The following is an 11824-nucleotide window of genomic DNA, read 5'->3' as shown; positions in this document are numbered from 1 at the left end:
TGGAAATGGTAGAAGTACTAATATTGAAGTTTCCTATGAATTTTATATTTTGTAGTATGTTACAAATTCAAATCTGAACCACATGAATGCTCCATTAATGTAGAGAGAGAAAGATTGTTAAAGATAGTGGGAATGTGTAGGGTATTTTTGGAATAAAGAAAATAATGGGGAGATGTAAAATATTTTTGAAATAAATTAAATTAATAGGGAGGTACAGAGCCCATTTGGAGAGGTGTAAGAAGCAACACCCTAAAAAAAATGAACCCATTTTATTATTACACTTCTATTATTTGTCATCTTAATATTTTGCATTTTGGTTACTTGCAACAAAATTTTTACATATCCATCCTAGATATATGAGATAAAACATTCTGGTATGATCTAACAAATGGAGTCAAACTTACATTTAGATTAGGATTAGTTAATAATGTCAAAATTTTGTTTTTGCGTGGAAATGTTTAACATCTGAGATATTAGTTTATATTACATTTTCAAGTTACATTCATATTACAATTTCCTAATAAATTTTACTTTATTTAACTTTATTAGTGAATTAATGTGAGTCATTGTTTACCTTTTCATGTATTTCTTTGTAATTTTCTTTTTATATAATAATCGACTGACACATACGCACAGTTTATTTTTATTAATAACTATTTTTATTTTTATATAAAATAATAAATTAGTGAAATTATTATTTAATGAGATGTGAAAAAGTTAGGTTATATTGTTGTAATTATTATTATTAAATATAATAAATGAAATTGATAATACAACTAATATCATAATATAATGCTGATAATTGATTTCATCAGTTTGAAAAATTATATGAAAATAATAATAGTTTTCATTTATATGAAAAAAATGAAATTATTATTTAATGAGATATAATGAAAAGGTTATGATAATTATTAGTAGTAAATGATAAAGTGATTGATTTATTGACATTTAATTTATTTTTAGGAGTTTGAAATTAGGTTATATTATTGTAATTAAGGATAATAACGAGTTACATCGGGCATGAATAATTATGGATACTAGCAAATAAAAAAAAATATATTTTATATGCTGTAGAATACTTTTTTAAAAAATTATAAGTAATTTGAAGTTATAGAAAACTTTTTTTGGAATTTTATATTAGTATTATGAATCTATGGTTTATCTGAGCTTTTCATGCTTTTCACTGAATTATTTGACCTATCTACTTTACTCGGTTGTGTTGTAGAGTTCTTTTTGTTACTTGACAATATTGTCGAGTTTTTCACTCTACTCGAATATCTTATTGAATTTTTCAACATCTTTTATGAGAAGGTTGATCATCTTTTTTCTTCAATTCTTAGTGTAAACACTCAATTTCGTCAAATAAATTCATTTTAAAAAAAAAATAAAAAATACATGTCCTCAGTTAATGGTAGATAAAAAAGGACAAAAAAATGAAATAATTTTTCTTTAGATTTTGAAACTTTAATTTTAGCACAAAAAATTAAAACTATATAAAAGATAAAAATAAAATAATAATAACAAAAATATGTTGGTTGTCAGCTTCTATTCAAGCTCTTCAAGATCTTGATATTTATTTCTTCTTTGCCAAATGTTTTCCCAAGAGCAAGAAGATGGTTTACAAATGTGAGTGAACCTCTTTTGTACATCATATATTGTCTCACTACTTTTCATCCTAAAAATTTCATACTCTTAGATCAAAGGATTATTCCTTGCTCTCTTGACTTCATCGGTGCCTTCATGAGTTACTTCCAAGACATCTCACATTTCCTTAGTCGTTGCACACATGAAAATTATGTAAAACTCATCAATAGTAAGTGTAGAAGAAATAATGTTCTTGGCTCTAACATCATAGTGAACTCTTCTATTTTTATCAGCATTCCATTTATAGAAATTTTTAACCTTGGTTTTACCATTCTCAACTTTAGTTGGTTCAAAGGGGTCATTTATCACGACATCCCATACTTCTTTGTCTACGAATTCTAACAAGATTTTCATTTTGATATTCCAAAAGGGATAATTTTTACCTGTAAATAGTGATGGTCTATTTGTATATGCACCTTCTCCAAAGGTTTGAGATATATTGACCATCGGGATCAATCTAATTGATTAAATTGTGAACACAATTGATTAAAATTCAAATAACTTTCAAATTCTTAGTTGTGGTGCCAATTGTAAGAAAAGAAGGCCTTATATCACAAGTTAAGGGGGGAGGAGGGTGAATTGGATTAACCCTTTTTTTAATGATATTTTTTAAATCTTTATGAGTTCTTGGCTTCTTGAAATCAATAAACAAATAGTAATGAATCAACAAGCAGAGAAAGAGTAAATAAAGATCAAACACACAAACAATCTATACTGGTTCGACTATCACAAGCCTACATCCAGTCCTCCTTCAATAACCTTAGTTGAAGGGAATCCACTATAATGATTGAGTATACAAGAATACAGAGACAACCCTCCCAATGCACTCCTCTCACCACTGAAAATCAATATAGCAATATAAGAGATGAACAACCTCACTTTCTTACAACAAACTAAGAACAATCACAACCCTTAACCCCTAGCAAACCCGCACAGATACAACACACAGATTGTTTGACCAAACCTGATCTTTAACAAACACTCTCCAAGTGCAAAATCAATCAGAACCAATGAAGTACAAAGTCTTGAAAGAATCTTGATAGGTAATCAACCAATGAAGTGTAGATCCTCCAAGAATATTTCTTGAAACCACTTGTAATCAAAGCTCAACAAAAATGTTAGTATTTGAAAATTGTAAAGTTATTGAAACATGTTTCAAGTCACATATATATAGGATTTCCAAATCCTGTCGCATTATAATCGATTATGTTAATTGCATAATTAGTTATGTTTTTTCTCAGTTTTAACATATTATCCTATGTGTATAATCAATTATTTAAACACACTTAAGCCTATTACTGTTTCATTTAACAGTCTTAACATATTAGGTTATTTATCTAATGGATTAGACTATGTTTTCTGTTTTAATCGACTATCAAACTTATGTAATCGATTATTTCTACACTTAGCCATATTAGTCATCCATTAGTTATCCTTAACATATTATCTCACTTATATAATAGATTATGCATTTTCTTTGTTTTAGTCGGTCATGCAACCTGTATAATCGATTACAACATAGCAGTTTGCCCCTATTAAGCTTTCTAAGTGATCTAGCAAAATCTAACAAATTATATACGTGGTATAATAGATTATTTATACGAGATATGAGATTATTGATTTGTTTTAAGCATGATTCATTCAACATTAATGGAATTAATCATAAGCACAAACATGAATTTTAAAGGGTTTAAGCTCCCACTATTTGTTTTCAGGATAATGATATTTAGACAACATTTTTTTTACAACATTTGAACATTGATTACGTGTCAATCTGTGATTGGTAAAAAACTATTCACAATAATGTTTATGATTATTATTATTGATTGTGGAGTAATTTTTGACCAATCACAGATTGACACGTGATCAATGTTCAAATGTTGTCAAAAAAATGTTGTCTAAATATCATTATCCTTGTTTTAAGCATGATTCATTCAACATTAATGGTTGTGCAAGAAACCATTAACCATTCATTTTATTGTTCATCATAAAAAACTAAGATATAAAGGGTTTAAGCTCCCACTATCAACACATACCAATCAAGATATCGGTATAAAAGTCATTATTCCTGATTTCCTTGATGCTTTTAAAATTGAATGCTTTCATAGGAGTATAAGGAAGTGGTTATACTTTAATGACATTAGCACCAATAAATAATAACTTACAAACATGGTCACATACTTGATATTGTGTCTAGTTCTTTAGAATTTTAAAATTATGCATGACATAAATCTCATTCTCTACCAACCTACCCTCCTACAAAGCTAGATCTTCTTTCTTAACCATAGTGAGTATAAGGTTATCCTACAACACATACAATCATGTGGAAATTTTGATAAAGTACACATAATTGAAGTGATAAAAACTTTGTTGATCTCCAGTAAGAAGGGTTGGAAAAAAAGGTCAGGCCAACTTGAAAAATTAATAGCTTGACAGCTCGCGGACCAGGTTGTAAATTGGTGGACCAAGCTTTACCACTCTTAACGGTAAGAAGATTAAAAAAACACATGTACCTTATCATCCATAACAATCATTTTCAAATACTTACTTCCTTATTATTAACCTACCATAAATAATTGATTTTAACCCGAGGTATATGTGTCTCCCTTTTATTTATATTTTATATGATATACAACAAAAGTAAATAAACACAAATAAAGCAGTTGAAAAAAAATAAAGCTAGTAAATCTTGTCTAAAATAAAGAACTGAAAGGCATCAACAACAACTAAACAATATTTTAAGCAATAGGTAAACACACCAAAATGTAAAAAGGAAAAAAGAAGAAAAAAAAAGAAAAAACATAATAAAAAGAATAAAAACATATTAAAACTAAACAAATACAAGCACAAGAAAAAGAACAATACCTCACCTTATAAAAGATGAAAGGAAGGAAGTAGAAACAAAACTAGAAAAACTCTAAATATTATAAAGACTTAATACCTCCATTGGTCCTCATATTTGTGTGCAAATCTCAGTTTGGTCCTCAAATTTTGAACTGTCTCAATTAAGTCATAATTTTTGTAAAAATGCACACATTTTACCCTAACCGTTAAGTTGTCTCAAACAGCGTTAAGCTTTACCCTCTCTTGGTCCTTATGTTTGTGTGAAAATCTCAGTTCAGTCCTCAAGTTTTGAACCGTCTCAATTGGGTCATAATTTTTGAACTGTCGACAACGGCGACATTTTTTAGTTTGAGAGGGAGAAAAGGTGTGAGTCGGGGGGTTTGAGGGTTTGAGGGTGGAGGAATGAATGAAATGTGATCAATGATGGGAAGGAAAAAGAAAGACCATAGCCACGTGGATTTAATGATTTTAAAACATAAAAAAAAATTACAGCTCAGTTCAAAGTTAACGTCGTCTCAATACACTTAACGGTTGGGGTAAAATGTTGTAAAATGTTTGCATTTCATAAGGACTTGAGGAAAAAAGTGTGATAAGTAATTGGAAGGAAAAAGAAAGACCATAGCCACGTGGATTTAATGATTTTAAAACATAAAAAAAAAATTACAGCTCAATTCAAAGTTAATGTCATCTCAATACACTTAATGGTTTGGGGTAAAATGTTCTAAAATGTTTGAATTTCATAAGGACTTGAGGAACTTGAGGACCGAACTGAGCTTTTCACACAAACATAAGGACCAAGGGAGGAATTAAGCCTAAAATAAAAAATTCATCTTAGCATCAATTAACGCCGTTTGAGACAACTCAACGGTTAGGGTAAAATGTGTGCATTTTTACAAAAGTTATGACTCAATTGAGACCGTTCAAAACTTGAGGACCAAACTGAGATTGACATACAAATATGAGGACCAATGAAAGTATTAAACCCCTATTATAAAAAGAGAACACGATAAATAAAATATTTAGAAAATAAAAAGAACTTCTTATCATTATCTTTTATATAAAGTACTATCGTAAAGTCAAGAAGTGATATATCTCTTCATTTTACATTTATATAAAAGAGGCTGAAAAGAAACCGAAAAATAAACTAAAAAAAAACAATAAAACCTAATAAATATATTAGTGTCGTTATTTCATATGAGATATTTTGGAATTTTTCTCTATAAAGTATTATTTTCTCATATAATTGATATTAGTCAAATCATTCAAATTTATACGCATGCACATGTACGTATATGCATATAACTTACCACTTGATAAAATACATTTCCTCACGATTTCTTCTTGTAAATATAGAATAAAAAATAAATAGATATCTTATCTCTTATTTCTAAATCTAATGTATAGAAAATAATTTCAGTTAATCTTTTTTTCCTTAAAAATGTGAGAAAGTTAAAAAGGTGAACAATATTTACGATCGTGAGAAAAAAAATAAGATAATTAATTATTATCTAAAACATTTTATATACATTATCTTGACGAAACAAGAGATGAGATGAACAAAAAGGTTTAAATCATATAAGAAATAAAATAATTGAAGTCCCCAAAGTAATATCGATTATAAGGTTATTTTGACAAAAAAAAAATCATTTTAAATATAGCCCTTTCAGCTTTTTTTTTTCCAAAATAATTATTTCTAAATAATATTTATTTCTATAATTAAGAGCAATTAATAAAGTGTCCTATAGTAGTTAAAAATTTAAGGGTATTTTATACTAATTTGTATTAATTAAATATTTTTATATAGTGAGCGATAAGTTTACACCATTACTGTTTTGAAATGGAAGGACTATAGATTTACGTTATGGTTATAAATTCACTCGTATTAAAAGCTATAATGTCGTTTTTATGTTTTAACTTTACAAAATCAAATTTAAAATAAAAAATTACTTATTATATTAATTAAGTTAAAGTCTATTTTATATACTAAAAGTTATTAATATCTAAAATAATTTTTATTATTAATAAAAAATATAATTAAATTATGAACTAGAATTTAAATTAGTATTTAACATTAAATTAGTGTCTAGTTAATTTTTTTTACTATATAATGATTTCCTTGTAGTATTACTAAAATAAAAGTAATCCTAACATTACTACAATTTTAACTTTTAAGAAAATTCAAATTGAAGAATGTTCTCATCATTGAATAAAACAGTAACTTTTTTATTTAAAATTTACCTCAAAATCAATTATTTTCTATTTATTAAATAAAATCATTTTAATTCTTTAAAATTCAGATCCAAAGTGATTAATAGTTATTTTTTCATTTCTATTTTGTCTCAAAATTAACTATTTTATCTCTATAAAAATGTGCATTTATTAAGAGAATAAATTATTTTAATATAAATATTTCAGAAAACTATTTACTCACTGTTAGAACGCTGTATTCAAATTCGCATTTTAAAACTTAAAAAATGTTCTTTAATACTAATTTTATGAAAATTTACATTTTATTAGAAATAGCTTAGTCATTTGTTAACCTTTCTGTTGACTTTTCTCTCTTAAGAATGAGGTTAATTAAGGAGGTATCTTTAATACCTTTAATTTCTCAACCTATTATTAAATTTATATAACTATATATAATTTTCTAAAGAAAAATGCTCGTTTACATGTTCATTTCTTAAATAAAAATAACATTTTTGACATTCTTTAAGGTTAAATTTGTTCATTTAACCTTTAAATTTTGACACAAAATGAATTTATCTTGATCCAAATTTTGAAATAGTTTAATTTTCAAATTTAAAAAATTAATAGATACAATTTTTTTTTTAATTTAATTGACTTAAAATTTTACATGTAACATATAAAAAGAATTAGTATTAGATTAAAATAATTATATACCTTATTTTTAATATTTAAAGATAAAAATATATTAAAATTTGAAAAAATTTAATTTTATATCCGATCTTTTAAGAATACAAACTATTTAACCATTTCTTTTATATTTAATAAAAATATACAAAAAATTATTGAATAAAAAATATAATAAAACAGTTATAAAATAGTTGTATAGAAAAAAAATGTTTGTTTTTGTTTTTGTAGGTGGTATTATTAACCTTTGATGGTTCACATGAAAAGACGAGAGAGGCAAGGACATCGTGGCACATTACTAACAGTAGCATGAATAATTATAATTTTAACACTGAAAGAACCAAAACCAAATTCAATGGCATTATATTAAGCACTAAAACTTTCACAGACACCATCATCTTTCAACTAATATGCTTTATGCTAACATCAATCCTTAATCAAATTTGACACTAATTAACATAATCACACTTTTCTTCAAATTTTTCTTCAAATTCTGGAGGTATTTCCTTATTAGTAGTTATTATACAGTGATATACTGATTTTCCATACTATGACCAAGCTGTATATATCATCACCATCACCATCACCTTCACTCACCCCTCCAACGGAACGCTGTGCAGCACAACCGTCTCAACGGTTAGACCCGGTCCGAACCCAAATAAAACCCCCCACTCCAGCCCTTCTCCGGTGCTACCCTTCCCTTCCTCCTTCGACTTCTTCCTCATTTCATCCAGAATGAACAAAACACATGCACTTGACATGTTTCCATATTCGCTCAGAACGTGCCGAGTGGACCGGAGTTTCTCCGGTTTCAGCCGGAGCTTCTGCTCCACCTGGTCCAGAATCGCCGGTCCACCCGGATGTGCAATCCAAAAGATCGAGTTCCAGTCATTAATCCCAATCGGTGCAAACGCCTCCGTCAGACTCTTCTCAATGTTCTTCGAGATGATTCCGGGCACGTCTTTCAGGAGGTGAAATGTCAGTCCCACTTCCCTCAAGTGCCCGTCGATGGCACCATCAGAGTCCGGCAGAATGGTCTGGGAGGCCGATACCATTTCAAATATCGGCCGTTCTACAGTCCTGTCAGGATCTGCTCCGATGATCATCGCGGCAGCGCCGTCCCCGAACAGAGCCTGGCCGACAAGGGAGTCGAGGTGGGCATCGGAGGGGCCGCGGAACGTCACGGCAGTGATTTCGGAGCAGACTACGAGGACGCGGGCGCCCTTGTTGTTCTCGGCGAGGTCCTTGGCAAGACGGAGCACGGTGCCGCCGGCGAAGCAGCCCTGCTGGTACATCATGAGACGTTTGACGGAAGGCCTGAGGCCGAGAAGCTTGGTGAGCTGGTAATCCGCTCCAGGCATGTCGACGCCTGAAGTGGTGCAAAATACCAGGTGTGTGATCTTTGACTTAGGTTGACCCCACTCCTTTATCGCCTTCCTCGCCGCTTCTTTTCCGAGCTTCGGCACTTCCACAACCACTATGTCCTGCCTCACGTCCAGCGACGGCGCCATGTACGCACACATGTTTGGATTCTCCTTCAGAAACTCCTCCGTCAGGTGCATGTAACGCTTCTTTATCATCGACTTTTCACCTGTACAATTGAAATCACTTCCCTCAATTTTTACTTCAAAAAGTAAACACATCAGCCACAAAAATCACCTTTTTTGTTTCAACGACACCTTTCCTACAAATTCTTTCAATATCACCAGTGCACTAATAAATGATTTTTCTCATCTTGCTTAATTATTATAATTAAAACTTCCATGAACACCAGTTTACAAAGGTTAGGTCAAGTTTCACCTAACACTGAAAGTAAGCTTTAAATGGACCTAAAATTCAGACAGAAAATTAGTTTCATAACTGATTAAAAATATAAAACTGTACAGAAAGAAAAACATTCCAAATCTGAACGAATTAAAAAAAAAAAAAAAGAAGGAGCCTAATGGCGCTAAGTGTAGGCATGCGAAAAGTGAGTAAAATGAATAAAGCATAAAAGGAGTTGAGAGTAAGTACACATGCGCTTGAACTTTTCCTTAAGGTCGGTCATGTGTTCGCTGTTGGTAATACGGAAGTAGTAGTCGGGGTAATCCTCTTGGGAGACGCAGTTGGAGGGTGTGGCGGTGCCGAAGGCGAGAATGGTGGCGGGGCCATGGGAACGCTGGGCGTTGCGGATTTCCTCGACTGTGACCATCTGGAGGTGTGCGGATGGCAGAGGTAAAGGAGAGAAAGCGGTTAGAAGAGAGTGAGAGTGAAAGTGAGAGAGATGAAAGGTGAGTGAGGTGGTTTGGGAATGGACGGTTCGTGTATAAATAGAAGGAGGCATTGAGAGAGGAGGATGAGGAAGCGAGTAGGTTTGAGGGACGGACAGATAAAGAGACACGTGGATTGGGGGGTAGGCAGATTAACCTGCGGTAGATTTGGAGCCACATGAACATTGCAACTTCTCCTTCTTTTGCTACCCGTTCCTCTTCTTCCTACCATGCAATTTATTACATGCTCCACTCTACTGTTATACCACCGTTTACCAACCATTCTTCTCATCACAGCTTACAAATACATTTTCAATTTTCTCATACGTGCGAAATTAATCTACCAAACAAAAGTATACCAATTACTAGTATTGTTCTTGCCTCACTAATTATCTACCAAACAAAAATATACAAAACTATTGTAAAAAGTAATAATTACTTTAATCTGTTCACTTTTGACAATGACATGCTATTACCAACCATTGCTCTAATTTTTTATAATAATAAATACATGCCATTAATGTCTATAATCCTAACGAAAAAAAAGAGACTATTTTAAGTTATGGGCTATATTTCAACTACAATATATGTTTGTCACTTTGTTATCTATATTTTATTCCAAAATTTAGGATCATAACAATTTAAATGTGGAAATCCGTCCTCGATTAATGTCAAAATTTTCATTATGAAATGCATTTGGAAAGTCATTATACTACAAAAAAAAAAATCATTATCTATCTTACATTGTTTTCATTATTCAAAGTTTCATTCTATTGATATAAAGTTTCGTCAAGACCTACATTTTTAAGAACACATTTATTAAATTCGTTGTGATTATATTAAACCTTTCTCTTATTCTTATTCTTATTATTATTATTATTATTATTATTATTATTATTATTATTATTATTATTATTATTTTTCCCTACTATGACACCGTGAAGTAGAAGTTCAATATCTTTATCACACTGTGCTAATTTTAATTTTTTTAATAAAAAGTAACTACAAAAATAAATATTATTTTTTAGAATGTATCTTATAAAAAGATGAATCAACTAACAAAAATAATAGGTTTAAACCCTTTTTTGTCCCTAAGTTAAGTTTCGATGTTCAGTTTAGTCTCTGCTTTTAAAAATGTCAACCTTTAGTCACTATGATATGAAAAATGTATCAAATCAGTCTTCATGACATCACTTAATGAACAATAAATCACAATTTTTCATACCTAGGTATCCAAAATTTTGTGATTTGTTAACGGGAGGTGTTATGAACAACAAATCATGAAAAACTTGTGATTTGTTAACAAATAAGACTGATTTGATACATTTTTCATATCATAGGGACTAAAGGTTGACATTTTTAAAAGCGGAGACTAAACTGAACATCAGAACTTAACTTAGGGACCAAAAAAGGGTTTAAACCAAAATAATAATTACAAGTTATATTTATGTAAGACTCTCAAAATAGAGTATAAGATGTAGTAGAGTGTTTTAAATCATGATATTTCATTGTTTTATTTCAAAAATATCAACGGTATAAATAGAATTTTTGATTAGGAGTTTCATTATCTAAAAAGTTTTATCTCTCTAAAACATCTTTTTTAAAAAATTTCTTTTGTTTTTTTTCTAGAAATTTTAACTCCACTCATTTATCGAAAGATTAGAGACCATTTAAGGGTTCCTAGAGACGATATCTTTATTTCTAGCCGATTGATTTCAGTTATAGAGTAAGTTGTTTTCCATCATTCTTCCTTAAACTTTGGTGTCTTTGCATGTAGGGTTTTTCTTCACTCTTTTGGGGTTTGAGTCTTCCCTAAGATTCTCTGTTGATCAGTGGTACTGAGTGTATATTCTGATCAAATTGTCATGAATTGTAGGAGCAAATAGAGATCTTGGAGCTGTGAAGAATTTTAGAGTTCTTAGAATCGTCTGAGCGTCAACCAAGTAAGGGAAACTAGTTTATTTGGTTTGGATTCAGTACACATGTAATATTTGATGTTTATATGATGATGTGATGATTGATTTGTGAACTTTAATTAAATCGTGAAATTTGGTATGCTGGGTGCTTGAAAAAGGTGGTGTATTGAATTGAAAAATTGATGCATGTTGGTGTGTCTGGTTTGCTACTGTTAAAATTTGTTTATTGATGAATTTATGAATGTAGATTTAATGAGTTTAAGCTAATGTGTTTTTACAGAACTTGGGTGTGGAAGATAT

General features: G+C 30.1%; 1 protein-coding gene across 1 annotated transcript; it reads right to left on the bottom strand.

Annotated features, from left to right (window-relative positions):
- Positions 1 to 7696: 7696 nt before the first annotated feature.
- LOC106753918 (chalcone synthase) lies at positions 7697 to 9657 on the bottom strand. The gene is made up of 2 exons (XM_014635802.2): positions 9373 to 9657; positions 7697 to 8950 (listed from the first exon to the last, which is right to left on the bottom strand). The coding sequence occupies exons 1-2, from the start codon at positions 9548 to 9550 to the stop codon at positions 7953 to 7955; spliced, it is 1176 nt and encodes a 391-aa protein (XP_014491288.1). The 5' UTR covers positions 9551 to 9657; the 3' UTR covers positions 7697 to 7952.
- Positions 9658 to 11824: the final 2167 nt, after the last annotated feature.

The sequence above is a fragment of the Vigna radiata genome, unplaced genomic scaffold (assembly GCF_000741045.1).
Source record: "Vigna radiata var. radiata cultivar VC1973A unplaced genomic scaffold, Vradiata_ver6 scaffold_7, whole genome shotgun sequence".
In the NCBI taxonomy this organism is placed as follows: Eukaryota; Viridiplantae; Streptophyta; class Magnoliopsida; order Fabales; family Fabaceae; genus Vigna; species Vigna radiata.
This window is presented reverse-complemented; position numbering and strand designations above follow the sequence as displayed.

Coding starts and splice junctions, on each gene's coding strand:
- LOC106753918 (XM_014635802.2), bottom strand. CDS start 9,550: ATGGTCACAGTCGAGGAAATCCGCAACGCCCAGCGTTCCCATGGCCCC. Junction 8,951..9,372: donor GGAAAAGTTCAAGCGCATGT/GTACTTACTCTC, acceptor TCAATTGTACAG/GTGAAAAGTCGATGATAAAG.